Source organism: Pelophylax lessonae (assembly GCF_965119305.1).
Source record: "Pelophylax lessonae genome assembly, chromosome: 9".
NCBI lineage: Eukaryota > Metazoa > Chordata > Amphibia > Anura > Ranidae > Pelophylax > Pelophylax lessonae.
The window spans coordinates 78,545,564-78,573,464 of NC_138776.1; the positions used below are offsets into that span (position 1 = coordinate 78,545,564).

At 40.7% G+C, this 27,901-nt stretch overlaps 1 protein-coding gene across 1 annotated transcript; it reads right to left on the bottom strand.

Moving 5' to 3' along the window:
* Nucleotides 1–70: 70 nt before the first annotated feature.
* On the bottom strand, nucleotides 71–27,901 carry CUZD1 (CUB and zona pellucida like domains 1). Its single transcript, XM_082268341.1, has 9 exons — nucleotides 27,802–27,901; nucleotides 24,257–24,386; nucleotides 21,346–21,548; nucleotides 19,636–19,783; nucleotides 14,537–14,748; nucleotides 11,377–11,549; nucleotides 10,354–10,736; nucleotides 3,897–4,162; nucleotides 71–516 (listed from the first exon to the last, which is right to left on the bottom strand). Exons 1-9 carry the CDS (start codon nucleotides 27,881–27,883, stop codon nucleotides 350–352), a joined length of 1,764 nt encoding a protein of 587 aa, XP_082124467.1. The 5' UTR covers nucleotides 27,884–27,901; the 3' UTR covers nucleotides 71–349.

Sequence of the window (27,901 nt, forward strand, 5' to 3'; positions counted from 1 at the left end):
AGATTGGTTGCTGTAGGTTTCTGTAGTATGATGGATTGGCAACAATAAATAAGCCAAAGACTGATTTGATCACATTAGAAAAGATAGGTTACGATTTGCAAATTGGCAGGTTAACCATGATATTGCTTTATTGAAGTAAAGAAGACAATGAACCAAATGGTAATGGTAGTTGTTCTGTAAGACGTTAATAATGCAACCATTATAGTAGTGAATGTTTAATATGTATGGAGAAACATGTTCATATCAGTGGCACACTCAATTACACATAAGTATGCTAATACTTTTTATCTTCTGCAAATAATTCAGTCCAGGTAGAGTGTTGCACCCTGGGTGTATACGGTGTCACCAGTTAGTGTGAGGCCACTGCATGGTACCTGTAACCTGTGGTCTCTCTCCTGGTGTACTTGAGTACCACAAATGCCACTATGAGGGCATTGACTACCAGTACAGAGATGCCCAACACATACAAGCTGCTCTGGTCTGTCTTCACATCTTCTGTCTTCTCGCTCACTGAACCTAAAGCAAAGGAGATCCAGTGAATTAATATATATCTGGTTTAACGGACAATAGGAGGGGAACAAGAGTGACCAGGCCACAGTGAAAACTGCAAATCTCTGGTTGCAATTTTTCTAATAAAGTGCATAGGAATTTGAGGCTTCAGAGTACTCTGTAAACTAGCTGATGATGCCTCCACCAATCTGTTTATGAGGCTTTAGGATGTCATAGGTATCCTCTCTAAGCAAAAAGAGGTATTGGGGTTGTTCTCTTTGCAAGAGTATTTTCCCTTAGTGAATGCGGTGAAAAATCGCTTTGCAAAGAATACCCAATCCTGTGCAAGGAAAACAAAAAACTGTATTTTTTACCTGCACATGATTGGATGATGGAAGTTATCAGAGTTTTCCCAAGCTAAGGGAAAATTTCTTTGGAAAGTGAGCAGCCTATTTTCCATTGGCTCATAAGTTAATAAATAGCAAGGAAGGTACACATGGGAGAGGCAATTCCCTGCAAATGTTTCTATTACAGGAAAGCATAGGACGTTCAATCAACGTATAAATATATTGTATGCATAAAAAGAGATCAACTTGATATGAGTAATCTTATTAGGCAGGCCATACATGGCCATACATGGTGCAAATTTCTTTCCTTCAAGGAAAAAACGTTGCCTGATTCCCCCATCAACACAGGCAGTGCTGACAGGGGGAATCGGCAATTGTCTTCTCCTGACAGGGCGGGGAGTTGTCCCCGCTGGGAATGACAGTGATTATCACTAGCGGCTGCTATAGCAAGAGCATCCGGCAGGGTGCTTGTACCCAAGTTGATCGATCGGTCAACTTGGTACATTTAGCCTGCTCATTAACAACTCGAACCTTGGCCCTAGATTAAAACGGTGTATGGCTGGCCTTAGTGTATGGTAATATTTTTTAAAAACTTTCTTTCTATATCTAGTTTGATCCCTACATAGTAGCGACCACATTTGTTGGTTACATACACTGATTTTATTACCTGCTTTGCAGAGGTGCATGGTGGTTGTGCTTTTGTGCTCCACAATGAAAGTCTATGGTTTGAAAGAAGGCAAATAGGCTTTACACTTTGCAAGGGAATTTTCCTTAGCTTAGTGAATGAGGTTAAGCTCTTCTAACTTCAAGGAAGGAAAAATGCTATAAAAAATATTTATTTTCCCTTACACATGATTGGATTTGCTTTGTAAAGTGAATTTTCACCACAGTCACTAAGCTAAAGGAAAATGACCTTACAAAGTGAAAAGCCTATGTGTGGTGTGGCACTAGGTGTGGCTGATATCTCACCTAGTGCCAGATTTATAAAGGGGCAAAAGGGGAAATTGCCCCAGGCCCCCTTGCCCAAGGGGGCCCCAGACTTCCCTTTATAACATAATTAAACCAGTTTTCCCTCGAGACGTCAGTAGTGTGTCTGTTGAGGAAATAGTCCTAAGTAGTATCTAAGAACCATGATGACTCATTAAAAACTAAGTGCTCGGGGCCTACTGGCTGTCGAGAGCAGTGTCCTCAAGATAATACAGTTTGATGAGTTAAGCCCCGTACACACGCACAGATTGTTGGCCAATTGATCGGCCAACTTTTGTCCAGTGTTGTTTGTTGGTTGAAATGTGCTCTAGACTTGCACTGGACTTTTGTTGGCCAACAAAAACCAACTTCAGAAGTGATGTCATGTGCTGGTTGACTTTCAGTGTGTTTTTTCTTCTCTGAGCATGCCCAGTCTTGCTCATCTGATTTTTGTCTGCCGAAATCTGTACTGACTGAGGAACAATCGGCCGTTCTTTGTTGGCCAACAAAAATTTTATAGCATGCACACCAGATTTTTTTCGGCCGAAAATTCGCAGTTGGTTGTCGGAAGCATCATACTAACGAGCCTACAATCTGCAGATCAGATGTTGGCCAACAATTTACGGCCAACAATCTGTGCGTGTGTATGGGGCTTTAATTAAAGATTTTGCAGATGCTAAGTGCAAGAAGAAAGACTTTTTGTAAATATTGTAGTGCGATATATAACCGTGATGTTTGACTTGCCAGTTACCAGTAACCTATGTAATGTGTATATATACAATCAATAAAATTGAGAAAAAAAATCAGACAAGTGTCTTCTTTGGAATCTAACATATTTTTTTTTTTTTTTTTTTTAGAACAAATGTGATTTACCATTTGTTTCCGTTCACTTTTTTATTTGTCATTAAATTTAATTTCTATTTTGAGAGACGTCCAACTTGGGCCCCCAAGGTCTAAATCCAGCACTGATCTCACCACTGTTAGGCAGGGATGAAGAATTGTAAGAGTCGGTTCACACTAATCCGACTCGAAGTCACCCGTGCAGGGCGACTTCAGCGTGCCTTGCAACGACTTCTCATAATAGAAGTCAATGCAAGTCGCTCCGACTTTGCAAAAAAATAGCGCAGGAACCTTTTTCTAAGTCGGAGCAACTTGAGTCGCTCTGATTAGAACGGTTTCATTGCACAGCATTGGAAGCTACTTGTCAGGCGACCAAGTCGCCTGACAAGTCGGATCAGTGTGAAGCGGCAGTAAAAATGGCTAATCTAACAATCTCCAATTTATTACTATTCCAAAAACAACTGCATTAAGAAAAGCTCAAAATGTCTTATGTTTTTAATATTTTGTTAATGTCAGAAAATGAGTAAAAAAAACCCAAAGTATTTGGGATTAGTATAGCGCTTGCTGTTGGGAACCGGGGGTAGACAATCGCTTGTCAATAGCCTGGATAAAATGTGTGAGGCAAATGTAAGTTAATTATAAAAATGATAATGTAAATTGGATACATAAAGTGATGGCTTTTTTAGCTCAATAAATAACATAGACTGGATGGTGATAAATCACAAAATATTAGAGCCACTTAGTACCGGCAGTTGGACTACTGGAGGACCCAGCACAAGCACTTGCACTTTTGTCCCCCTTTTGGCACTGAAGTTTATTCCTTGCACCTAAGTCATATATGAACTTTGATTGGACTTATTTGGCACTTATTTGCACTATAAGGCACTTAAGTGATTTGATTTTTTTATAACTTGATATTTTATGACCATTTATTGATTTTACACTGTAAAATCACCATCCATAGGCGCGAAGAATATACACCTATTGGAGTATATACCTTTATTACTAATGTCAGAAAATATCTCTTCTCATTTCATAATGTTCAAAAGAAACATGGTTCTTCTTGCACATTTTAACAGATACAAAACTTTATAAAATACAAGAATTCAACAAAAGTCATGTATTTCCCTCATACTGCAGTAGAAACATGGAGGTAAAAAAATAGTAGCTCAGGGCAACCAGAGACGTTTCAACCTCAGTCATGTTTAGCACAACGTTCATACATAATATGAAAATGATAAGTGATGATCTAACCTGCAGCTTCAGCTTCACTGTGGCGTCTCAGACGGAGGGGACCCACCACAGCATTGGTTTTCCACACTTTGGATCCCAGATCTCTGCGTTCACGTGTGACACATCCTTGATTGCAGCGGGATCCCACATCATTACTATCACAGATCACCAACTGGCATTGGAGGTACACAGATGGGTGGTTATACAGGAATTTGAAGGCACTGAAGCTGAACCTGGCATTGCCATCATCAGGTGGCAAGGTATTGTAGGTGTTGTCCTTTACACATCTGGTGGGAAGGACACAATTTTGTATTCTTAAAATTAATATCAGGTATGTATAGCTCCAAAATTACTGGTTCTCTAAATGGCATGTCTAGCAACAGGGCAAAACCATTTTTTTTCCTTTGAAATAATGATCACTTCCCAAAATGTATCAAGGAATAAAAAAAAAATTGTTGTTTTGTCATTGATGTTAACAATTACAATATTCTGACTTTAAATAACAGACATAGTTACATAGTTAGGTTGAAAAAAAGGCACAAGTCCATCTAGCTCAACTCAACCAGACATTGTTCATGTTGCTGATCATTGTATAATGATTTGAAATGTATTTGAAGTTGTACATTGCTCCAAAAAATTAAAGGAACCTTTTTTTAATCAGAGAATAGCATCAAGTCAATAAAACTCCTGGTATATTGATCTGGTCAGCTAAGAAGCAGAGAGGGTTGTTAATCAGTTTCAGATGCTTTAGTGTTAATGAAACTAACAAAAGGTGCACTAGATGGGCAACAATGAGACGACCTCCAAAACAGGAAAAGTTTTACAGGTGGAGGCCACTGTCTCAAGAGCATGGAGGAGTTTCCAGGAGACAGGCAGTTGCTCTAGGAGAGCTGGACAGGGCTGTGGAAGGTCCTTAACCTATCAGCAAGGAGGAACAGGATGAGCAATACCAGAGCCCCACAAAATGACCTCCATTAGGCCACTGGTGTTAATGTCTCTGACCAAACAATCAGAAACAGAGGGGGGCCTGAGGGCCAACGTCCTCGACTGGGCCCTGTGCTCACTGCCCGGCACTGTGGAGCTCGATTGGCATTTGCCATTTAACACCAGAATTGTCAGGTCTGCCACTGGCTCCCTGTGCTTTTAACAGATGAGAGCAGGTTCACCCTGAGCACATGTGACAGACATGAAAGGGTATGGAGAAGCCGTGAAAAACATTATGCTCCCTTTAACATTATTAAGCATGACAGGTTTGGTGGTGGCGGGTCAGTGATGGTCTGGGGAGGCATATCCATAGAGGGGCGCACAGACCTCTACAGGCTAGACAATGGCACCTGACTGCCATTAGGTATTGGGATGAAAACCTTGGACCCATTGTCAGACCCTACTGGTGCAGTGGGTCCTGGGTTCCTCCTTGTGCAAGAGAATGCCTGGCCAGTATGCAGCCAGTTCCTAGAGGATGAAGAAATTGAGACCATTGAATGGCCCCCACACTCGCCTGACCTAAATCCAATAGAAAACCTCTGGGACATTATGTTCGGTCCATCCAACCAGGATTGCAGCTTGGTCTGTTCAGGAGCTCAGTGATGCCCTGGTCCAGATCTGGGAGGAAATACCCCAGGACACTATCCGTCGTATTATTAGGAGAATGCCCCGACGTTGTCAGGCATGCATAAAAGCACGAGGGGGCCATACAAAATACTGAGTACCATTTTGAGTTGCTGCAATCAAAATTCAGCAAAATTCTGCTACATCATTTTTTAATGTTGATTTTCGGGTGTCTTTGAATTCAGCCCTTTGTAGGTTGATCATTTTCATTTCCATCAAACAATGTGGCATTTTCCATCCTAGCACATTATCTCATCCATATCAGTATAGATATCCAGCATGATATTTTTCCCCATTGAGATCTAATGCGTTTTCAAAGGCATTCCTTTAATTATTTTTAGCAGTGTATATGCCTCCTGGGGAGCACTCCAGCTGAGCAGCATTGTGAAAGACCTTTCCTTTAGTAGTGGCACTGGTTTCCCCAAACACTTGTTTGCACAATGACCTTCCAATGTGAGTTGCATAGGAATAGTACCCTGCTCTCTGCTGCTGGCTGCTAGTGGTCTTCTGCTGGTATATTTTTTCAAACTTTGGGATGCCATTTAACTTATATTAAGAGAGAGACGAACCCTCTCCAGGAAAAAAAAATATATATATTTTTCCTACAGCTTACCTGTAAGATCCATTTATTGGAGTACATCATGGCACACAGATAGGGCCATATTCATTACCATATGGGTTATATGCCACCTATAGGTGAATGGACACTGGCAACCAATCAGACAGGAAGTCCCCCTATATAACCCCTCCTGCACAGGAAATACCTCGGTTTTGTAGCAAGCAATATATATCCCATTCAAGAGGGGAGGGATCTCTGTGTCCCGTGATGTACTCCAAGAAATGGATTTTAAGCTGTAGGAAAAATCCATATTTCTTTATCGTACATCACGGGACACAGAGCTATATTCATTAACATATGGGACATCCCATAGCAAAGCACTTGAGGGGAGGGGGGACACCATAATTACCGCCATCAGACAACAAAAGATACTGTAGCTGCCTGCAGAACACTGCATCCAAATGCAGACTCCTTCTGGGTCCTAACATCCACTTGATAGAATCTAGTGAACGTATGCACCGACGACCAAGTTGCGGCCTTCCAAATCTGAGCCATAAAAGCTTGATGGCAAACTTCCCAAGAGGCACCTACTCTTCTGGTAGAGTGTGCCTTTACTGGATGGATAATAACCTACATTGAGAAATCATAGACTTAGATGCTGTCTGCCCATTTCTGGGCCTTTCTGGCAGCACAAGCAAAAGTTCAGTCTTTCGAATCTGAGCTGACCTTTTCAAGAAAATCTTAAATGCACATACTACATCAAGAGAATGTAATAACTTCCTCCGCTGTTTGAGGATTAGGAAAAAAAGAAGGCAGTATAATGTCGTGATTCAAATGAAAAGCAGACACCACCTTGGGCAAAAAACCTGGGTGTGGATGTAGAATCACCCTATCTTGATGTAACATCAAGCTGCTAGTTCTGATACTCATCTGGCTGAAGTTATCGCAATCAAAAAGACAAATTTTCTGGTCAAAAGAACCACAGAAATATGCCCCATGGCTTAAAAGGCTGTTTCTGTAAAACTGCCAGCACCAAATTTAGATCCCAAGAACATAACGGTGGCTCCACTGGTGGAAGCATACGTAATACCCCTTGAATGAAGGTTTGAACCAAGGAATGTGAAGCGATCGGTCTCTGGAAAAGAACCGATAAGACTGAAATTTGACCTTTAATAGTGCCTAAGGCTAATTTCATATCTACCCCTACTTGCAAGAGGGCTAGAATTCTCCCGACAATACATTTGCGGGGATGCCATTTCCTGGCCTCACACCAGATAATGTAAGATTTCCAGACTCTGTAATAAATGCCTCTAGAGACTGGTTTTCTAGCATGTATAAGGCTAGAAACTGCAGGGCTAGATATACCCTGCTCTTTCAAAATCAAGGCGTCAATAGCCAAGCCGTCAAATTATAGACTGTAAGGAGGGTGGAATATTGGACCTTGTGAGAGCAGGTCCGGATGTAGTGGAAGAACCCAAGGCCTTGCCACTGCCAATTTTTGAATTTGTGCATGCCAAAACATCCTCGGCCATGCTGGAGCTACCAGGATTACTGGTTTCTCCTCTGGCTGGATTCCGCGTAACAGACGCAGCAGCAGCTGAACCGTAGGAAAGGCATAGATCAGGGAAAACTCCTCCCAAGGAGTCACAAAGGCATCTTTTCTGACTGCGAGTGGATACCTGGTCCTGGACACAAATTCCTTAAACTTGTTGTTGAACTTGGATGCCAATAGATCTACATCTGGAACCCCCCAGCGTTGGCAGATCAATGCAAAGATCTCAGGGTGTAGGGACCATTCTGCCGGAAATATCTGTTGGCGACTCAGAAAGTCTGCCTGCCAGTTTTCTATCCCTGGAATGAAAACTGCTAATAGGCAGGGAACACATTTTTCTGCCCAGGATAGGATGATATCCACCTCCTTCTGGGCCCACTGGCTTTTGGTGCCTCCCTGATGGTTTATGTAAGCCACAGCTGTGGCATTGTTGGATTGTACCCTGACAGGGTAACTCCGAAGTCTGGGCGTCCAGTACTTTATAGCCCGACAAACTGCTTGGATTTCCAAGACATTGATGGGAAGACTCTTTTTCTACTCCAGACCACTTTCCCTGGACAGTGGCTTCCTCCAGAACTGCTCTCTAGCCGGAGAGACAGGCATCTGTAGTTACTACTTTCCAGACTATTATTGGAAGATAGGAATTCCCTTTCTCCAAATTTCTGGTCATCAACCACCAACTTAGACTCTGACATACTCTTGGTACCAGAGATATGCACCAGTCAAGCGACAGGACCTTTCTGGTCCATGCTGACAGAATGTTGTTCTGTAAAGGTCCGGCATTGGAATTGAGCATAGGGAACTGCTCTGAATGAGGCACCATCTTCCCTAATAACCTCATGCAAAGACGTACCGAAGGATACTTTTGCCTTTTTATGGATCTAACCAGATCCTTCAGGTCTGTGACCATTCTTGATGGCAAGAATATCTTTGCCTGCATTGTGTCCACAAAGAAACCCAGATATTCCAGACGCTGGACTGGCTGTAATGCTGACTTTGCCAAGTTCAGAATCCCAGAATCCAGCCCAGATGTTCTAAGAACTGACTGGAAAACATTCCGGCCTAGAGCTGAAGCCGATCAATCTATTAGTAATAGATTGTCTAGATATCCTATCACTGATATCCCTTGAGACCTTAGAGCGGCCAATATTGGAGCTAGGATCTTTGTGAATACTCTTGGAGCCGTGGCCAACCCGAAAGGCAGGGCCACAAACTGAAAATGACGGTTTTCTACTGCAAATCGTAAAAACCTTTGATGGGCCTGAAAAATAGGCACGTGAAGGTATGCATCCTTGATGTCTATGCATGCTAGAAATTCCTCTCCCTGCAGGGAGGCTACGACTGAACGAATTGACTCCATTCGGAACGTACGAATGTTTAGAAACTGGTTCAGAGCTTTGAGATCCAGAATAGGTCAAAAGTCTATGTTTGGCTTGGGGACTATGCAAAGGTTTGAGTAAAAACCCCTGAATCTTTCATCCTCCGGAACCTCTGTAATCACTCTTTGAGACCCTAAATGGTCCAGAGCCCGAAAAAGAGTTCTTCGTTTTAAAGGATCTGCAGGTATGTTTGATTTTACAAACCGAGGATGTGGGAACACCCGAAATTCCAGTTCGTATCCCTGTGAGATAGTGGAAATTACCCAGTTGTCCTGAATTATTTCTACCCAGACCTCGAGAACTGTAGCAGCCTTCCCCCCACCCGATTGTGGCTGCTACCTTCCAGCTGTTTCCCCCCACTCCTCTTTCGGGAGGACATTGCTCTTAGGCAAGACAAACTTGAGGTACTAACTTTAATGTACTCAAGGCTTGTGCCAAGCTATACAGCTTATCACACACAGCATTGATTATCCCAAAGTAACAGAACCAGACCGTGCCTGTAAACATGCAATCACAGTGACTCACGCAACCCAGCTGCTGCTGCTGCTCTGCGTCCCCTCCAGCCTCTGCGTTTTGGCACGGCTGATACACCTTACAGGTGATCAGCACGGAGTGAAAACAATATGTTTAAACAAACAAGGTGTGCTTTAACATAGCTGATACACCTACTGTTTTGCAGCTAATACACCTATTGTCTCTTTATAGAGACCAACATGGCACACGGTATCTGTTATCTTTTAAAGCGAACAGTGCATAAAAATATTTTTACAAATATTTTTAAAGTGGACTTACCAGTCCTGCCTCAGGATTCTGTCTTGTAACAAGAATCCAGTCTTCACCCATCACGGTGAGTTTCTGTCATTTGCCGACCTTCAAGAACTGTGTCCCCTTGTTTTTGAGGGGGCCACTCGCTTGAACCTGTAGAGCACCCTGCTGGAGCACCTTTGGAGTTGGTTTTATCAAGGGTCCAGATCCCAGGGTCCAGTGCCTAAAAAGGACAGCATTACAGGCAAAACTTCTATCTCCTTTCCCGAGGCTCAGGTACTATCCTTTTAGTCTTTGACTCTTTTGGATGGATCAGATTGCTAACCCCTTAGATTCAGAAATCTTTGATTGAGGATTGTAGCATAATCTTTCTTTCTTCTTTGAAAAAATATAAAAAATTTGGAGAGCTTCTCCACTGTGACCATAACCTTTAAGACACTGACGAAAAAACTGAGGTACTTCCTGTATAGGAGGGGTTATATCCTGTCTAATTGGTTGCCAGTGTCCATTCACCTATAGGTGGCGTATAACCCATATGGTAATGAATATGGCTCTGTGTCCTGTGATCGTCAATAAAGAAAATGAAATAAGTCCAGATTGGTATCATCTACTTACCCTTTTCTGATGAGATCATAATTTGGTGAATGGAAATTAGCTTGTGGAGAGGCAAAGCAGGTGTCTACAAACACAGTGAGATTAGCATCTGAAGACTGGACTGTAGCTTGGAGGAACACAGACTCATTAAGCTCAATAAAATATGGAGAGTCCTGCACTGGAGTGACGAAATCATCATTTGGGTAGAAGGCCAAACTAACTTCATACTCTCCAGACTCTGTCTGTTCCTGGATTATGTCATCCTCAGTCACATACATAATCTCAGCAATGGAATCTTTCTCCAGCTCACAGGTGACAATGATCTGCAGTTGCCTACGTCTAGAGATCACGCCATCTGTACTTCCAAAGATGGTGTTTGTGTAGTAAATTGTATGATCCTTCACCTGTATTTAAAAGAAAATGATGACTTTAAGCAGATGCTACCATGGATACATTTCTGGCATATTTGGAGAGTAGTGGCATCATATAATCAATTCTGAAAGTATGCCACAATGGAATGCATAATCTTTACAAGTATATTCTTCAGTGGGGCTAATCAAATGCTATCTTTCATTTTTCTAGGTCAGGCATGTCCAGATTTCTATCACTGAAGCCAATAGTCACAAAACCTATGGCACTCAAAGCAACGCCCCTTGGTTAAAATCTCCTTATTACAGAATATTTTCTAGTTTTATTGGTTGTAACCTGACTTAAATATTGTGATGTAGAGTAAATCTAATGAAAATGGGAGATACATTTGTGACTGATAACTGTACAAAGGAAAGCTGCCCTTTTGCTTCAGCCACCTGTAAGTAACTAATGCTGAAAGTGGCTGCACATACTCTAAATATTCACCTATCTCTGCTATGATATACTGTATGCCTGAAAAGCTTGGGGAGGGTGACCATAGTTCAGGGTAACAATGTTTCCCAGACAGCATTGGTCACTCAGTAATTGGTTTTACTTGCCTGCATTTGCAGTTCAACAAAGCAATGTCAGTGTTTTTTCTTTTTTTCCGGAAAGGTTAGCGTGTTGAACACTTACCTTCTTAACTGTACCACAGCTTGTGAAGGGGATGTCAAAAACAAAAGGATTGGCAGAATTAGGACCACATGTTTTATCAATCAATTTCAGCTCATTTGCATTGTATCCCAATGAAGAGATGTAAGCTGGATTGAGAGTAACAGTCATCGAGTCTCCAGAGCAAGACAATGAGTCTAGACATAAGAAAAGGTCAGAGAAACAATCAATGTTAGATAAATAACCTAGAGCAACAAAAAGTATCAAAAGAATAGTGATCAGCTGTAAATATCTAGCCCTTATTATTGGAATCTTGCTAAATTCCCAGTAGTTCCTAGACTGCACCAACAATTTATCGGGTATGCATACATTTGGTCTCCCCATCTTAAGTACATCTGTTCTACAAAATATAAGGTGAAGCTCGGTACTTGCCAAACACTTTTGCTGGAAAAAAGGTCATCAATTTTTAAATATAGTGCCTTGCGAAAGTATTCGGCCCCCTTGAACTTTGCGACCTTTTGCCACATTTCAGGCTTCAAACATAAAGATATAAAACTGGAATTTTTTGTGAAGAATCAACAACAAGTGGGACACAATCATGAAGTGGAACAAAATTTATTGGATATTTCAAACTTTGTTAACAAATAAAAAACTGAAAATTTGGGCGTGCAAAATTATTCAGCCCCTTTACTTTCAATGCAGCAAACTCTCTCCAGAAGTTCAGTGAGGATCTCTGAATGATCCAATGTTGACCTAAATGACTAATGATGATAAATAGAATAGTGTAATCAAGTCTCCGTATAAATGCACCTGCACTGTGATAGTCTCAGAGGTTCGTTTAAAGCGCAGAGAGCTTTCATAAAGCAAAATCTACAATGGAATGGTTCACAAATAAACATATCCAGGTGTTAGAATGGCCAAGTCAAAGTCCAGACCTGAATCCAATCGAGAATCTGTGGAAAGAACTGAAAACTGCTGTTCACAAACGCTCTCCATCCAACCTCACTGAGCTCAAGCTGTTTTGCAAGGAGGAATGGGCAAAAATGTCAGTCTCTCTATGTGCAAAACTGATAGAGACATACCCCAAGCGACTTACAGCTGTAATCGCAGCAAAAGGTGGCGCTACAAAGTTTTAACTTAAGGGGCTGAATAATTTTGCAAGCCCAATTTTTCAGTTTTTTATTTGTTAAAAAGTTTGAAATATCCAATAAATTTCATTCCACTTCATGATTGTGTCCCACTTGTTGTTGATTCTTCACAAAAAATTACAGTTTTATATCTTTATGTTTGAAGCCTGAAATGTGGCAAAAGGTCGCAAAGTTCAAGGGGGCCGAATACTTTCGCAAGGCACTGTATTTATTAAAGCAATTCTCTAGCAGCTTTTGAGTCTTTCTTGAGTTTGGCTGTCCTTTAATCAACAAGCCTCAGTCCATTAAATATTCAGTACATCCAAAACTGATAGATGGAGCCCGAGGTGATCTTCTGCAATCATTTTTACTATTTTGGCTTCTAAACTGTTGAAAGGCTGTACATGATCTAATCACATTCATTTGACTCAGCTGTTCCCAGAGTTGATTTTAGTTTTGTGGTTGTTATTTAATGTCTCAGTTTTTTAGACATCTTATCCCTGATTCCTGGTTGTGTCCAATTGCTGCAGCCAATTAAAACCTAAGCGATGGACCCCACACCTGTTACAACCTCAGAGTAACATTGTCAGGAAGGTCGAGCACATGGCTGTACCTGAAGATCTGCATGTGCGCATTTTACAGCTCATGGTCCAGTGTGTAGTTGTGGCTGTGCACACACCTGCATATATTTGTAATGTGCTCAAGTGTGTGTGCATTAGCATGAATGAGCATCCATTGGCTGCCAGTGTTGATCGGATGCCAATAAGCTGCTGCTTTTCTAGCATGCCCCTTCAACAGAAGTTGGACATTAGGTCGGCTTCTGTCAGACAGGCTGCTGTACACATTGGCTGAATGTCGGCCAGTTTCTGTTGAACTGGTCAATACTGGACAAAATTTGGCCCTTGTGTACCAGCCCTAAGACTTTTCTCAGCCTTTTCTCAGTTACTTCTGAGCAGCCTCTGAGTATCTTCTCATCTGGTATGAGTTCTTTCAAAGCCTCTTTCATCTGATGTGCTTCTAAGTTTTATGCATTTTATATTGACTTGCCTAAGTGCACAAACTCTAAAAATTTAAAATTTTCAATCTGACCTTGAGTTAAGCACATACAAATTCTGCTAAATAATTAGTGTATCAAAAATGTTAGAGATTATCTATCATTTCTAATCCATCATTCCCCCTGAGAATTCAGTCTTCTGGAGCTTTTAAACACTGAATTAGTCCTGATGTGACTAGGCTTTACCATCTATTGACCCCCAAGGGCATGAAGTCCAACATTATAATCACCTGCCTAATTCTGATCTAACACTGCTACCTAAAAGTCCAACATTATGCTTCCATTGCAGCACATGTCTCTGGAGATAGGTTAGGGTTTACCCAGTTTGAGTCCAAATGATTCCAATGCAATGCAATGCAACCAAAGCAGAAGCCAATTATAAGGTCCTACTGTAGCGGTATATGGTGCCCCTCATATAGCATGGGGTTTTCTGGGCAACCTGATTACAGTTTCCAAAACTGTTCAACAGTGGTAAGCTATTTCCACATCTAGTGGTCCTATTCAGAGATTTTGGACCGAGACCCACAAAATCCAACACACCTCTTACAATGTACAATTTCTCAAGACCCATCTTATGCACTCCTCATTTGAAACCCCCCTAAATCTATAAAAAAAACAATTCATACTTATGATTCGTGTCAATGACAACAAAGGCTTGGTTCACCAATACTTTAAGCGTATCTGTAGTCAAGAATATATTGCACTGGGTAATGATTCATGAAAAGTTGACAGCGAAGACTTTGGGTACGATGCCTAAATTCCAGAAAGTCTATAAACTCTGGGTCTCACATTTCCTGCCTGCAGATTTTGATCCTCCACTTCTGAAGCTCAGCAATGCAGTACTTTCCTAACAAACTTACCTGTGCCTTCTCATGCATGATTCCTCCCTTTCCCTCATCCCCCTTTTCCTTTCTTTATTTCTTACTTTGTGTTCTTCCTGACTCTATTTGATTCCACTGGAACTTCTCTTCTCATTTTACCTTCTTTTCCGTTTAATACTCACTGTTGTTTGCTACTGGTATGGCAGTGTAGTCGACAGAAAAGCCAAAATAGGAGTTGGCATAATCAGCGCTGAAAACCAGTGTGAAGGAATTGGAAGACAGCTCCACATCTGCCACCGTACGACCACACAGCACGTCCTTCAGAGGGGAGTCTGTATTTGGACCATCAAACAGGGCAACAAAATCAAATCGGCAGGAAGCATCTGGTTCAATACTGGAGAGAGAATAGAAGAAAAGTTGAAGTCGCAAAGCAAAGTCTAAAGTAAAATTAATTCTATCACTGTTTACTAACTGACAGCAGAATTTGTAGCACTAAAGAAACACGTACATTCATTGATTGCTATTGCTTATTGCTCTTTTCACACCAGCTTTTCCTTTCTTTTAAATTCACATTTTAATCTTTAGAGCAGGGCTTCCCAAACTTTTTTGGGCCGAGACCCACTTCTGAATACAGCTATTTTTTGGGACCCACTGTAATTGAATATTGTAAAGTGCTACGGAATTTGTTGGCGCTATATAAATGCAAATATTATTAATAATAATGCATATTTTAAAGGGAGGGGGGATGTTAAATTAAAAATATCAATCAAATTATTTTTGAATACACTTAATATTTAAATAAATATAAGGCTATATGGCACTCACTCTCCTTCCTCTCCCAGCGGTCCACAGTGAAGGTGAAGCCCCTGTTTGCCCTCTCCAGGGCCCAGCACACCTCACCCAGAGTCTCCATGATGAGGAGCTCTATGCTGGTCTTGGTGTCCTGGCTCTTCTCCTTCAGATCCTCTACTGGGGTTACAGAAGCTGCCATGAACTCCTGACCCCGCCAGGCCACCTGGTCCTCCTATGGCACCAAGGCTGCTGTTTCTGTCCGCTATAGCTGAGAGAATCCCGCCGCCAGTCTAGCCACCACCGCTGCCGCCAGCAGGACTGAGGAGCTGGCTCTGCACCCCATGAACATATCCTACATAACAGCCCACATACGTACTCGCTGATGCAAGTATCCTCCGCCTCTATAAACTGCGTGGGCGGGGTCCTGAATCCATCGCAATTTAACTGTTCTGGCTCTCTGTAATTTGCGCGGGCTCGCACAGCACACTTTAAGCAGGCCCACTCTCAGTGATTTCTGGCTCTTCGCGACCCACTCATATGCAGCTCGCGACCCACCAGTGGGTCCCGACCCACAGTTTGGGAACTCCTGCTTTAGAGGATTGTAGTATGTGCTACAATGACCTAATTCCAAGAAAAAGATTATAGCACTTTGGTGCTTGACATTATAATGACAATTTTAACATACAACATTTTATCCAAGACAAAGGGGCCTACTTTTCCTGAAATATTCAGCTGCAAAACTAAAGTTGAACTCGGGTATAAATAAAAACTAAATAAAAGTAATTGTATTCTCACTTAAATCTTGGTGTGCTTTGTGTATTTCTTTCAGATCTGTGTAGTGATTCAGTGTAAAGCTTTGCCTCTGCACAGGAGCCAGTGACTTCTGCTCTGCTTTGGTGACTGATCTTTTCTCTGCCCCCTCCTGTAGTTTTCTGCAGGCAGCTTTTTCGGGGAGGACATGCTGGGTCCCTCTCACAGCTCTGCGCCCTGCCCAGACTGTGTGCAGTACAGTGATGCTGTCACTGTTACTTTTCCAAGCTAAAATCTGTGTAGCCGGGTGTTGCTGCTGGCTGTGTGTGGATTCTTTTCCCCCTGCCACTATAAACAGTAAATAGGGCTGTATGTAGATCCCCCTCATTCCCCCTCATTCGCTCATTCCCCCTCCTCTGCTAGTAGAGAGCTGGTTGGCGTACAGAAACAGAAGAATGAGTGGAGTATCTTCACACAGTCCCATTTAATGTTCATAATGGCAGAGGGAAAGAGCCCACACACAGCCGGCAGCAGCGCCCGGCTACATCTGGGTTCGCAAAGGCATTGGTACATACAGAGTGAATTTACATTCCATGTGGCTATGGAATATAGTTTATATATAGTTAAGTTTTTGATTATATTTTTGTGTCTGGAGTTAAGCTTTAAGAAAGAAACTCTGGGGGTAATTCATTTAAGCACTAACTACACTTTTCTAGCAGTACGGCCCTTTAAAAAAGCCAGCACCAGATTAAAAAAAAAAATCCCTGCTACTCTTTCGGTAGCCCGAAGCCTTTTAAATACTAATTGTTTTTTTGGGTTAAATGGAAAAAAACTGTCTGCTCCAGTTGGAGTCGCTATACTTACAATGCGAGCATAGTATAGCGATCTCCCCTGCTGAACTATTGTGTTCTAACAGGGGGACGCCCCCCCCCCCACCCACTAGAACACTTCAATCAGCGCTCTCTGCCATTGGCTGAGAGCACTGATCGGGAGTTGGTTTGCTGCTGGTTTTCCAGCATGCACGTTCGACAGAAGATGGCCAAACAACGGCTTCTGTTGGACAGACTGACACACACACAGGCTGAATGTCGGCCCTTTTTTTTTTTTGAATCGGCAAATGTCTCCAGACATTCCGCCTGTGTGTACCCTGACACATGCAGCAGTTTCAAGAATTTCCTAATGACACTAAAGTGGCCCTATTACTGCACCAGATTCAAAACCATTTACCTCCAGTTTGCAGATAATAAATTGAAGGTAATTAAAGCCGGGTAAACATGGGCAAAATGTGGGGAGAAATTTGGTGGTTTAAAAAAAAAAAAAAAAAAAAAAAAGGCCGACATTCGGCCTGTATGTACGTTGGTCTGTCCGACAGAAACCAGCAGTTTGACCGACTTCTGTTGGACGTGCATGCTGGGAAACCAGCAGCCGACCAACTCCAGATTATCGTTCTCAGTCACTGGGTTGAACGGAAATAAACGAATAGTGTGTACCAGGCTTAAGACCAACTGCAAATTGTCAAACAGAAAAAGGCAAAGTGCCTATCTCTGTATGCTATGAAGGAGAGTGGCATGGTTGCTGCTGCTAACTCCTCCCCTTCCCACTTGTTGCTAGTCGTTAAAGCGGTATTAAACCCAAAAGCAAACTTTTTATTATATTGCAGCTTACCAATTCTTAGATATGGTAGCTACATTCATTTTCTTTTTAGGCCTTCTTCAATTTATTTTCACCTGGGGATCTGGCCAGTAAGTCTGTTGTTTTTCAACAGAACAAGTTGTCCATCAAATGTAGCAGTTGAGACAAACCATATACCACTAACAGGGTTTACAGTTACAATGATCAGCTTTTATTTTTCATGTAAAACTTCTATCCCAAAATTGAAAACAAATGCTGCTGTAACTGCAGTGTGAGCTAGAGTTTGGCTTCAATTTACTAGTGCATCTGACACTACCCTCCCCCAAGACTGATAATATTGTTGTCCAAAGGTGTCTCTGTTGCTCCTTCACCCAGAGGGGAGGCACTCTAATACAGGAGATGTGTTACTGACCAGATCAGTCTAAAAAAGAAAACAAATGCAGCCACCACATCTAATGGTTGGTAAGCTGCAATACGTTACATTTTTGGTTTTGAGTTTAATACTGATTTAAGGACACTGCAGGCTTCACAGATGACAGCCACCTAGCATCCAGAGAAGCTAACAGTGGGCAGAGCCTGATGGGGAAGCTGAGACACTAGTACCACATTAGGTCCACTCTCTCCTTGTGATTGACAGCAGACAGTGGGTGGACTTTATATCTGACAGCGGGCTGTGTATTGGCTATAGATCTGGAGGTTATGGGGTGAGAATCCCTTAGACCCTGTGACATCACTTGACTTGATGAAAGTAGTGTAATTCCTTATAACATAATAGCCCAAATAAGTTGTTTAATGCTTTCTTATTAGGTCAGGGAAGTCTCCTAAATAAAAAATAAACCCCTGGGATTTTAATGGCAGGATCCTGCCAGGTGACCAAAGGTCGTCCAGGAGAAGAGCCTATACTCTTTTTTTTTTGTTGGCCTGACTCTACGGACATTTAAGTCAAAGGTAGTCATTCAGGATTTTTGAGACCAAAGTGTTTGCCACTGGAGGGTTGCATCTAGAATTTACCCTTAATTGTTTCATTTCTGATAGGTAAAGTTCTGCTTTGTGTGTGAAATTCAAAATATCTGTATATGTTTTGTATATATACTTTTATACATAGGAAGGGTCTTTTAAGAATTTTTTTAAATATATTTATACATTGTTTTAATTGTTTTTTGGTACTTATGGTTGGTGTAATTGTAAAGGATAACAGTGGGTGACATATACATACTGTTTATACATTGGGATTTTATAATAAATAATTGATTTGATTCTGAATAAAAGTTTGCTATTTCCTCCTTTTTCAGTGAGGCCTTTATGGGCTGACTATGTATGGCGGGTTTTCCTCCTACTGATACTGAGCGTGGATAGGCGGTGCTTGCAATGCTGAAATTATGTGCTGTTCAGGGATGACTTCTTTGGTTTCCATGACTTCGGCCATCTTTTTCTGCAATCAGGTAACTCATTAGCTCCACCCCGCTGATGAAGTCCCGCTGGACGTAACGTGTACGGGAGGTGGAGGCTCGCATATGACATCACCCTCTGCTATCCTAGCTCACATGAGAGCAGCATAATCTGTACATTAAAGACGTTTTACAATTGGATTTAATGTGAGTGGTTTTACTTGTCTTTTAGTAAAGAAATTGATTGCAGCAGAGAGCACTATTAGTCTACTTTGTTTTATATACTATCGGGGGGTTCACCTCTCATTGGATGCACTGGAGTCGGACGCCTCTTGCTATAAAGACCCTTGGTGGGTCAAGTTTTTTCTCTTCCTTGAACATTCTCATTATTAAGATGTGGTTGGGCTGCACTTTTTGCTTGTCTTCCTCTACGGATAGCAAGCGTCTACTGCCACTCTGCTTAGACAAGTTAACTAGTAAGGGGATCCTTGCACCACTTTGTCAGTTGACGAAGCGAACTGCGCCATGCAAAGCTTGGAATGGCCAGGTCCCCCAAAACTTTATTCAGAATAAAGAGACTCAATCCACCCTTTATCTCTCTTGCGCTAACCGTTCAACTTACCCCTAATCCAGAGAGTCCCAAACTACCAGCTGATCTCTTGTTCCAACTTACCACTGCTTAAATGTCTTTTGCAATATAATATTCAGAAATAACTTACAAGATTTCAGTGAATGACAGCTTGGCTTTTGTGTTCTTTGGTGTTTTCACGTTCCAGACACAGTAGGTAAAAGGTTGGTGTCGGCCAGGATAACTGGGGCTGGCAATTGTTCCTGAAGTACCACTGAGGCTCCCACCGCAGTCCAAATCTTTAAAAAAGCAAAGAAAAATTGGAAACATGTGGTCACTGTATTTATATTGTTACACAATACAGTTTGATTGATTCTCCTTTAGATTTACCATCAGCTATGTATTTTATGGACCTGTCTAATTTGACAGAAAGTGAATGAATTATTTAGGTGTGTCTTCATATTACATAATTTTGGTAAATCTAAAGGAGCTTGTAAAAGGCAACTAGAGTATTTTTTTTAAATAAATAAAACAATTGTTTTGAAGGTAATTCAATTTAAACTATATGTAAACCTTAAAGTAGAACTATAGGCAAAACTTTTTTTTCAATCATAGTTCTCCCTTTGCTGCTGATTGCAGTGAAACAAACAGCTGTATATGTAAAGCCTTCAGAGGAATGAAAGGAGTGAAAGGAGAACTATTGTTGGTCTGGAGCTCTATAACTACCACCAACGTGAGTGGGGTATTAGGAGGATCATATGTAAACCAATCTGTTTGACCCCTTTCTTACCAATAGTTCCCCTATTTAGGGTAAGCGTTCATCTGATTCCTCTTGGTGGTGGCTTTCTTCAAGAGGTGAAAGCTTTGACTCACCACACTTTATTTCGTTTGAAGGAAGGATTTAGACTTTTTTCACTTGGAAGACTGCTTTTTCACATAAGGACTATACTTATGATTTCACAATTTTGGTTTTCATTTTATTTATAGTTTTATTAGTGCAGCACTTTATTTGCATATGTCTAGTTTGCTGTGATAAATATCTCATGGTGTGCTTGCAGCTATATGGTTTAATGAGTATTTGTATTTGGTACTCAAGCACGGTTCTTTTTCACTTTTTCAGTTTTTTATTGCTGTCTGTGTCCCCATTGGGGAGATTCACCCTCACTTTTCGACCTGGTGTACAGAATGTGACGGGATATCCAAAATATTGTAAGTTTTCACATGAAGAACGGGTGATAGGAACTCCAATGGAGATACCTGTTATGGTGACAACTGCCTAATAGGGAATATCTCCTTGATTTGAAGAGACCCACTTTTTACTTTCTGCTGTGTCTTGTCTCGTCTCTTGGATAGAAAGTTAATGGAGATCCCCCCTGGAGGGACACAGACAGCAAAAAACATGACAGTAGGCTTAAAGTGATTCTAAAGGTGATTTCAAAAAACAGAACAAACAAAAAAAAAAACAAACATGTTATACTTACCTGCTCCGTGCAATGGATTTGCAAATAGCAACCCTAATCCTCTTCTTTTTGGGTCCCCCGTCAACAGTCCTGGCTCATTCACCCTACTGAGTGCCCCCAATAGCAAGCCTCTTGCTATTGGGGCACTCGAGCAGGCTTGTCCATTTACACACATAGCACAGCTCAGATCCCCCCCCCCCCCCCGCTCTCTCCTCATTGGCTCACTGGCTAGATTGACAGCAGCAGGAGCCAATCGTTACTACTGCTGTGGGAGCCAATGAGGAAAGAGAGACCTGGGAGAGCTGCTGCTCTCATGCACATTGCTAAATGCATTAAAGTAAAGGTAAGCCCAAAAAAATATCCTGCAAGAGACTACTCAACTTGTGCATTAGCTAACTTACCATTTGCAATATTGAGGGAGTAATAAAAGAAGTATACAGTCCTCGTAAGAGAATCTGAGTTGGTGGAAGCTCTGATATACACGTTGCCTGAAGATTCAAACTCAGCAATCCTATTAGAGTTTGGACACAACACCCCAAGCTGTTCAAAATTTTCATCAATTACAGTGACGTTCTCCTGGGAACAGTCTGCAGATGGATTAAGGCTGCGAGAGAAGAACATTATCATACAAATAAATATTTTAAAGTATATGTATAGCCAGTATTTTATATTTTAGTTTCGGAGTCTACTATTGAGAAATTTATTTTTTTCCTGTCCCAGATGTACAGCTGGAAGTTAGAGGAGATCTCCCAAAGTGAGAGGAATTCCCCTCTTAGACATTTGTTTCTTGTGTAGATGTGTCCATTGGAAGACTTCCCCCCAGCTCTTGTTCATGTTATAACTCTAAAACTTTGGATTTACCCTCACTTTCTTTTTTGAAGACAGTTATCACCAGGACAAAAAGTGTGACGGATCTCCCCAACGGGGACACGGATAGTAATAAAGACTTGGCAGAGTCTAACTATTCCCCACTTTTCCCCAAAAAAGGTAACCATGAAAACTAATCCAGTTTCTATTGCCATTTTTGTACAGCAGATTTAAAAATGGTATAATATAATATAATATAATATAATAAATATCATACAATATAATATATATATATATAAGCTGTACTATAGCTTCCATGAATAAAATGTGATCTAAGAATGGAGGGTGGGAGTATGAAGGAAAGGTCCCCCTCCTCTATTCAGAGATCATTTTTTATTCATAGAAGCTATAGTACAGCTTCTATTAATATAGGAATGCAGTGAATAAGACAGGCATAGTTGTAACTCCTGATGAGTGCATATCACAGGGCCCCTGACTCTATTAACCCCCATGGCACCAGAAGATTACGATGGCAGGAGTAAAGGGGGAATCCAGGGATGGAGGATTTCAACTGATTCTGCAGCCATCAGCACAATGGACACATCACATTTTCTGCAAGCAGTGTGCCTTATGCTGATTTTTAAAACATTTTTTGAGCTTTTTTTAAGCTTTGAGGAGTGTTTTTTCAGATCCTTTTCTGTTTGCTTGAAGCTACTAGCGGTATTACACTAATTTTATCCACAGTATCAATAAATTGCTTAATGATCACTTTTGCCTTATAGATTCTCTAGACTTATGGTTGTATTCTGTGAAGAACAGCATAGCTTTAAAAAAAAAAAAGTATTTAAATATTATCACATCCATTTTAAAGTCAAAAGATGTATTTCTTGTTTAGGAAGAGTGGGTAAAGGCATGCAGGTCTATCCTTTATCTCAATAAGGCCAACTGGATGGCTCTAGACTTCACTTAACAATGTTCCTTGTTGCTACCTGAAACTTGCTTGGGCCAGTCACATTAGAAACTTGCACATAAAGGCAGTCCATGAAGGTATCATGCATAAAGCTATATGAGTAATCACCTATTGTGTGAAACTCAAAAAGGTGGTAATTAGTGTCTGTATGTAGTATGCTTTTTGCTTGTCAATGAACCCCTTGATTTATATATGATACCTTCAAGAACCCACTTTATGTTCAGTTTATCCTTTCAGAACTTACAGTTTACAGCATGGATGAAGATTAAAATATAAAACCAATTATGTATCTGGCACACAGCAGTTGTAGACAAGAGTTCTAGAAATTACGAATGGTGCCATTCTATCCAGGAAAACATAAAAAATTCATCAGCATGGCAGAGTATTTGTTTTACCAATTAAATTTTAATACTCTGCTATATTTGATAAATGAACTTGCAAAGTCATCGATGAATCCCAGTACCTTGAAACCAGAATCCTCTATTCTGTGTTCAGGTGCATAACTACTGTTATATCAGGCTTTGTGGAACTACCCAAACAATTTCCTCCACTTTCAGGCCATTGTCAAATGTGAAATCTCTTTTCTTCTATTATGAAATTTATGGTATCAGCTTGTCATGAGTTTGAATGGAAATACTCTTTCCAATCATACAAATTTCCCTTTTTTTTGCCGTGTCTCGCTATTCTTCCTGCTTATGTGATCAGGGAGATTACAGTTTAAACCTAATGCTGATTGTTTAGCTCAACTAGGGCTGTACAGTATTTCCCAAAGTGGGCCCAAATTTGTGGGCCAGTGCCTAGGACAGCGGGGTTACAGAGGAAGCACTGAGCCACACAGTTTACATATTGACATAGTCTTCTCTTTATTTTTATGCCCACCTCTGGGCATTCAGCAAGAGGACTCCAGGGCAAAGGGCTGTAGAGAAGGTGAGGGGGCGTCAGAATTACTGTATAGTTCCCACAAGTTGAAACATTTCTTCTTTCTCTTGGTTGGTGATCTCTACAGCTGACCAATAGCTCTTTATATAAAGATAATCTTTGCTGACAGTTTCTGCATGATACAAGCGATGAAGCTTTCACCAAATACTGTCATAATTCAGGAATGGATTATCTGGGGCAGGATGATGTTTAAATACAGCTCTAAGCTTAGAATAAAGGAAAACAGTTTTATTTTGATTTTAGACCCTTGCAGATTTGTATGGCCAGTGCAGATTTGTGTATTGAGCCTCTCTGTCATTATTCAGTTTTGGTTTGAATCCCATTTTATCTGGCAACAAAGTTCTTATTTTAGACACTTTGATAGATGAGTGCCAATACACTGCCAGGTTTCCATTTTACATCAAGATTAACCAGTTAAAGACAGCTACATAAGTGATTCACAGTTTGTCATTGCAGTGACTGGGTTAATAAATCTTATGACATTAAAAAATCATGTGACCCATAATATGTGACCATCAGATTAGACTGGTCCGAAGAATGAACAATGCTTGTTATAGGTCACTACATTATGCATGTTGCCTTTAAACTGTTCTCACTCAAGCAAGGAGAAGATTACTCTGGTGGTCTCATTGGCTGGCCTCACTATGTCCCAGGTACAGTCTTGGTCTTCACTAAATTGGATCTGGACAGGTTTGTAGGCATCTGAAAAGCTGGATCCACATCGTGCTGCAATGGAAAAAAAAACATATGATAAAGCAGTCCATTTTACTATAAGCCCACAATTCAGCATTTGGTAGAAGTTGGTGGAATAAATCATCCAACAGCTTTTTAAATACTGTTCCTTTGGTGGTTAGATGTCTACAGCTGAGCCGATTAAATCCAAAATGGATGTTTATCTATTTTACATTTGAGAAAATATGGCTCTGAGAAGGAAGCTACAATCCAGGAATAAGATGTTATAGTGGGGGATAGAGGGTGGGACATTTTATTGTGGGGTCTCTGACAGCAAGAACCCAGAAAGTAATGTACAGTAGAACTTCTGACAGCTTTTCTTTTTTTCTTTTTTTATAGTTTTGGAGTGTTAAGAGGTTGGAGCATCTGTTTTTTTTTTGTTACTTTTTTTAAAATTGATGGATTGCTGGAGCAGGAGATAATGTTGAGTGTTAGTTTTATATTTATGTTGTCAATAGTAAACTTATGATCTCACTGTGGGGAATTCAAATAATAGGTACCGTATATGCCACTGTATAAGGCGACTTTTTACCTTAAAAACATTTCCCAAAAAACAGGGGGTCATCTTATACGAGAGGTATAAAAGGTGAACATTAAGAGAACTCCAGGTTTAGGACTAGTTTACATAGTTTGCCCACTGGATGTGCGGTAATAGTGTAATAGTGTAGCTCTGGCTACATACAGTATACCGCGCTAAACTAATCACGGCAAACAATGTATTCTATTAATGAATACAAATCCTGCTTGGATTGGCTGAGTCAGAGAGGCAGGCTGATGATGTTACAACCTCTGAGCCAATCCGCGCTGTCTTTGAATATATATTAAAAAGAATACATCGCTTGCCTTGATTGGCTCAGTGCGATATACTGTATGTACTTGAAGCTAGGGAACATACAGTATTACCGCACATCCAGTGGGCTGACAGATTAGTGGGTGTAAACAAAATGGATGTTTTTTAATGGTGTTGCCTCGGAAAGGGGGTAGTCTTATATGGTGAGTATAGCCCAAAACCTATGTTTTCACTGGAAAATTAGGGGGTCATCTTATACGCCCAGTTGCCTTATACGCCGGCATATACGGTAGGCAGTTTCTGCACAACGAAAAGTTACCATAGTCTTCTTGGGTTGTGAGAAAAATTTGGATCTGGAATTGAAGCACCACACTGAAATATTCGAGTCCAAAATAATGTTTATTGTAAATAGAAATTTAGTACAAAAGCCAACACATCAGCACTGCTGGTTTGAGCTGTTCGATGTTGCTGTGTTAAAACACTATTCTCAAAACGTATCACACCCTAAGTCCACATACTTTGCATCTATATTTCATCAAGTCCTGATGAAGGGGGCAAAGTCTGGTCCCTAAAACATGTTAGCTTTTGTAATTAAATTATGTTTGGAATAAACTGCATTTTGGACTTGAACATTTTAGGTGGTACTTCAATTCCAAGATCCAATTATTTTGTTACTGTTATTTGAACCCTCACTGGGGGGATTGACTTTTGGAGCTGATAAAATTTATATCTACTGTATGTAACTTTGATCTAAAACTAATGGGGGAAATGTAATGTGACCTCCCCCTGATGATTTCAGTGAAATAGCGGTGGGCTATTTTTGAATTTTCGAGGAGCTTTATTCTCACCATACATGCCATGATCTGACCAAAAACTTTGCCATTTCCTATACTATTATACTGTGAGTGCCTGCTTGAGTGCATCCAATTTGATTGGACGCCTTAGGTAGGCCCTTATTCTACATAGTTTTAGTAATAGAAACATTTGGGATAGAAAAGCTAATAACATTTCAAGTATATATATATATATATATATATATATATATATATATGTGAAAGGAGAATTTCACGCTAAAGTGAAGTTTCTCTTTATGTCCTCCTCCCCCTCCTTTTCTTCTTTTGGAACTTTTTTTTTTTTTGGGAGAGTGGGTATATAGTTTTCTTAAGTACCCACTCCCTCTTCCACTGGAATCCTTTAAGCCATTTCACCAGATGTTCTTACCCTCCAACTTTCTAGGACACATCCTAGGGTCCCTGGAGGACCAATACTCTATTGAAAGGTGTTCAATTGCAGGATGTCCTCTAACAGCTATCCTGCGGATGCCTATTGGGAGCCATCTTAAGTACAAGATTTATGCTCAACACCTAAGAGGCAGGATTCTTTAATGAACACCTATTCTTGGATAAACAGAGGAATCGAGATGTCCATCTTTAACCCTTCCTTTAAACGATTGTTTATGTGACATCTAGTAAGAGTCCATTCACATTTGTTTGCACGGGGTGAATGATTTTTAATCTGAAGATTCCTCGCGGTATTCCATGGATTTGTAACATCATGCATGCTCAAGTCATTAGTCGGTAAGGGTACCTCTTCCTCCTTCACAATTTGGTGACACGAGGGATCTGTGTATTCAGCACCTGCAACCTGATTTATGAGCACCTCATCATTAAGAACACTTATTTGCACCAATTTTTTGGACTTTATTTGGGAGTTTTGCATTTGTCAACTTCCTGTTCCTTTTAGGGTCCTCTCGTCCAGATTTGACGGATTGGATGTCAGCGGACTTGTCTCCGCAGACATCCGATGCCCCATAGAGATGCATACGGCATCCGTTCAGATCCGCCAAAAAAACTGACAGGCGGATCTGAACGGTCCGCCTTTGTGAAAGAGCCCTCATCAGTTTTTCATCCATTTTTTATCCTTTATCATCAGTTATTCATCCTTTGTCATCATTTTTTCATCCGATCCGTTCTTTTAACGGATAAAAATCAGGGCTTTAATCCATTCAAAAAAACAAATGTTCTTGTTCTTATAAATATACCTCATTACCTCCGATTTGCCATATTGCAAGGAACTGAAATCTACATTTTTTTGCCAATTATAGAAAATCATAGCGGGCTATGATATAAGATGGAAATTGAAATATTTAATAATAGGAAATTACATAATGGCATAGATAGTAATTATATATATATATATATATATAATTTTTATTTTTTTGAACACAGACTTTCCTACTAATGCATTCTTATTTAAGAATATTCTTAAACTTATTCAAAAATACATTTATTTTTTTAAATAAACATTTATCATCAAGAACAGTTTTTCTCAACCAGGGTTCTGTGGAACCCTTGAGTTCTTCCAGAGGTTTCTAGGGGCTCCTTGAGCAAAGAACACTTTCTGCCTCCAATGAATTTAGCTATCTGTAAAGGTAGGGGGATTCTTTCCCACTAGCCACAAATGTAAAACACATTCTTCCCAGAGATCATCATGAGCTGTAGATACTCAATTATTGGCAGGGGTTCTCTGAGGATGGAAAGTTATTTCAAAGGTTTCTCCGTGTTAAAAAGGTTGAGAATGGATGATCCAAAATAATAAGACAATTGCTATATAACATACCTTCAGGTTGGATAGCCTTCTCTTCAGCTATTGAAGAGGTGCAGAGTAGTAGCAGGGCTATTAGTGACCCCACTGGAAACATCTTGGAGTAAACGTTAGC